General features: G+C 33.0%; 1 protein-coding gene across 1 annotated transcript; it reads left to right on the top strand.

Moving 5' to 3' along the window:
* The first annotated feature begins 1,713 nt into the window (after positions 1-1,713).
* LOC108794053 (olfactory receptor 13A1-like) lies at positions 1,714-2,634 on the top strand. The gene has a single exon (XM_018565027.1). The coding sequence runs from the start codon at positions 1,816-1,818 to the stop codon at positions 2,632-2,634; it is 819 nt and encodes a 272-aa protein (XP_018420529.1). The 5' UTR covers positions 1,714-1,815.
* Positions 2,635-3,958: the final 1,324 nt, after the last annotated feature.

Genomic DNA, 3,958 nt, shown 5'->3' with positions numbered 1-3,958 from the left:
ATAAACATAAAGTACTTTAGTGCTATATAGCACAGAATAGCACCATATAGCATATTATATAGTTTCTATACACAGACTGTCAATTCTCCCCAAACTATTTAAACACACAATGGCAAATGGTGCTGGGAACCCAATCTTTTTTAGTAAGGGGATTGGCTTATAACAAACCCCCACTTTATTGGCCCTTCTAAGCCAGCTGACGTAAGTTTAAAAACAAGGCAGTGTAATATAACCATATTCTTTATATATTATAAAGAATTCAATCTGTTGAATTTCCGCATTCATTTACAAGGACTGCAAACCTTGAACAAGCAGGGTCTGCCTCGTACCCATGGTGGCGGAAAACGTAAACCTCATTCCTACTACTGTATATCTAAGTAAGTAATTGAAACTGAGTGGAAGAGTTGTGGTTTAAATAATACCTAAATATAGTTAAAGTAGAAAGGAGATGGACAGCCCTCTCTTGGGTGCTAAAATTGTAGATCAGACATTCCTCTAGTTTTTGTTTTTTTTTCTTAGTAAATTAAAGAAGTTCAGCTAGTTATGTCCCTTGTTCATACAAAGAGTCAGAGAGAATTTTAATCATCATACCTCCATCTCTCTACAGAGATGTAAATTTTTCTCACACAGTATAAATAGATGGCTTTTGAATTTACAAGAATTACATTTATCTTTATGTTATCCTACTGTTCATATATGATCACACATTTGGACACATGCATGTAGGTAAGCACAGAATATCATCATTAAACTAAAATTCAAGTGTTCTTAACATCTTTTTTTTATACCACAAGCACAGACCATACAAATGCATAGTAGATATACTCTCAATTACATTTTCTAGGTCTGTGCTATGAAGTTGCATAATTTTAATCATCAGTATAACATTTAAAAGGGGATAATTTATTATACAGTGTATCACATGCAAATTGCATGCTTTAGCTCTATTTACTGACATAAAGCCCAAGAACCAAAGGAAATATAGTTGCTTTTATCAATTTGAATTCATCATATAAACAAACTAATACTTGAAATTTTTTCCCCTCTAAAGTATTGTAGATGCCTCAATAACTGATATTTGCCTAAATCTCACAAATTATGTTTCTAATAGTCTTTATTTAGATGTGTATTATGTTTAACCTAAATCAAAGATAAATGATGGTATGACTTTACATGGCCCGTTTGTTCAGTGCTTTTAAGTTACTGTCAATTTATAGAAATTTCTTTGATAGTTGCCCTCTGACCATCCACGGAGTTCTTTGCTAAAATACAAAGAAGAAAGATCCAGTAATCTACTTTTTCTATGGGTTTTTTTTCATTCCATGCAAGAACCTTAGAATAGGGCATTTGTTTTAAATATGTTATATTACAAAAACACTAGGAAAGGAGATCCTATTAAATAAAAGTGCACTAAATGTGGGCATGTCTTATCATTTGTATGGAGAGGCAAGGGCGGTAAAGTCCTATAACATATTGTAGACAGAAATGGTTCATACCATATCAGTTCCCCTTCCCCCCAAAAAAATACAGTTAGCTAAAGAAGCATTTTTAACTGAAATTATTTCAACGTCATGTGCAAAAAAAAAAGAAAATGCAGCTCTCTGGTCTTCTAATTTACTTTTTAAACATCAACTTTGACCCCTAACAACATTATGCAAATTTTTTAGATCCTTTTGAAGATTCTCTAAAATCACTCTGAGAATGAATTCAGAAAGCAAATCCAATGGAACAGTTTTCTTTATCCGAAGTCTATCTGACATCCCAGAGGCTCGCTGGCCGATATTTCTGATTTGCTTGCTTACTTATTTTAGCATCATGTTTGGGAACTTAACCATATTTACTATTATTTTAGGAAATCCTAATTTGCACACCCCCATGTATATATTTTTGATGAACCTTTCAGCTGCAGACATCATATATGCTTCAAATATTTTACCAAACATAATGAATATGTTGGTCACATTCTACGATGTTATTTCTTTTGCTGGATGCATGATCCAGATGTATTTCTACATAGCACTGACATGTACACAGGTACTTCTACTGGAGGTCATGGCTTATGATCGATATTTAGCAATCTGCCATCCACTGAAATATTTTTTATTGATGAGTTTAGTTCAGTGTACAGGACTTGCTACTCTGGCATGGACTTTTAGTTTTGTAATTACAATAGGGCATATTGTATTAATCTCTAAATTGTCCTTTTGTGGCAGGCGATTTATTAATCATTTTTACTGTGATATTGCCCCTATACTGAAGCTTGCTTGCAGCAGTACATTAGATGTCGAGATTATGAATTATATAGAAGGTGTTCTTATAACTTTTAATGCTTTCCTGTTAACCATAATATCTTACATATTTATTATATCCAACATTCTAAAGATTAAAACTTCTGAAGGTCAACATAAAGCTTTTTCTACTTGTTCCTCCCACCTAACCTGTGTTATTATTTTCTATGGGACATTATTTTGTTTGTACATGAGACCCACATCAAGCTATTCTCCAGAAAGGGACAAGTTTTTTGCTCTTTTGTCTGGTGTAATAATTCCTATATTAAACCCTATAATATATAGTTTGAAAAATCAGGAAATTAAAGTTGGGGCCAAAAATCTTAGGCGAAAAATAATGTATTAAAATGAACTCTGCTTATATACAGTATTTACTCTAAATACAATTCTAATCTCTTGAATCTCTTGCTTTTTAATTGTTTTGTTATTTTGTGCACTTGAGGAATACTTCTTCCTCTACACACTGCCTGTGCAGCTTTATTTACATTGATCAAGCAGCAGCCATTTTCCTGTAAATCCTAAATACAAGTTAATAGTAAGTACCCAGATGGAGACATTTTAGAGAACATTTTATGTCAAATTGGTGCTTGGCCCTCCGCTTCTTAATGCCGCCATGACCCTAATCCCTCTACAGTGGAACAAATCATCTATCCCGACCATTTTGGATTGGCTTCATAAAGTTGAATACTACAGAATAATGGAAGAATTGACATCCATTAAATATGATCAATATGAGAAATATGAAATCAAATGGCAACCATGGGGACTGTTCAAACAAACAATGAATACTCTTGTGATACCCTAATAACGATCCTAAATAGGAATACTGGTAATAGTACTTAGTATGTAAATATCACTATTATGCTTATCCTTTGTCACTACTTGGAAAGATCACAAGGGTGCTTCTTTTAATCCCTCCTTCATCTCTTTTGAAGATTGAAGAAAGGTGCTAAATATTAATTTTAATTTATAATTTAAATATTGTTTATACAATTGATCGCTCACACCCTCCCCCTCCCCCTTCTCCCTTTCTTTTTCCTATATTCATATCTTATTTACTTGTCCTATTTTCTTGATTTTTCGTATTTCTTTTTCTTTCTTTCTTTCTTTCTTTCTTTCTTTCTTTCTTTCTTTCTTTCTTTCTTTCTTTCTTTCTTTCTTTCTATTGAGTGGCTCCATTATATAGTTTGGCATTGTACCATTTTAGCTTTTCTACTTATGGAATATTGTTCTGTGTCAATGATAAAACGTTTAGATGTCAAATAATTTATGAACCTAAAGCGCCTTCCTTACCCGTAAACATTTGTTTATCTGTATAAAAGTATATATTCACATGCCACTTGATTGACTATGTAATATTTTCCTTTTTAAATCAATAAAAAAGTGAATAAGAAAAAAATTGGTGCTTGGCTTGGTTTAATGCATGATTTAACAGAATGGATGCTAACCTTAAGAAGACTGTACACAGTTGTTAATTGTCAATCCCCCCCTCTGCCCAACGCACACCTTGGAAACCTGAATTGTCAGCTCGGAAATAAAATATGAGCATCCCCAAATAGTGATGGATTTTAGTGCAATTATGCATTTTTGTAACAGTGATACCTGAAATGCTGCTATGAAGAGAGAATTTGGTTTTCAGCCTGCCTAGTTTAAACCCTTCTTGCCACCAT

This window comes from Nanorana parkeri, unplaced genomic scaffold, assembly GCF_000935625.1.
Source record: "Nanorana parkeri isolate BGI_ZX_2015 unplaced genomic scaffold, ASM93562v1 scaffold807, whole genome shotgun sequence".
In the NCBI taxonomy this organism is placed as follows: Eukaryota; Metazoa; Chordata; class Amphibia; order Anura; family Dicroglossidae; genus Nanorana; species Nanorana parkeri.
Note: the sequence above shows the minus strand (reverse complement) of the source record. Positions and strands in the feature narration are given on the sequence as shown.

Excerpts from the sequence above, each read along its gene's own strand:
- LOC108794053 (XM_018565027.1), top strand. The coding sequence starts at position 1,816 with ATGTTTGGGAACTTAACCATATTTACTATTATTTTAGGAAATCCTAAT.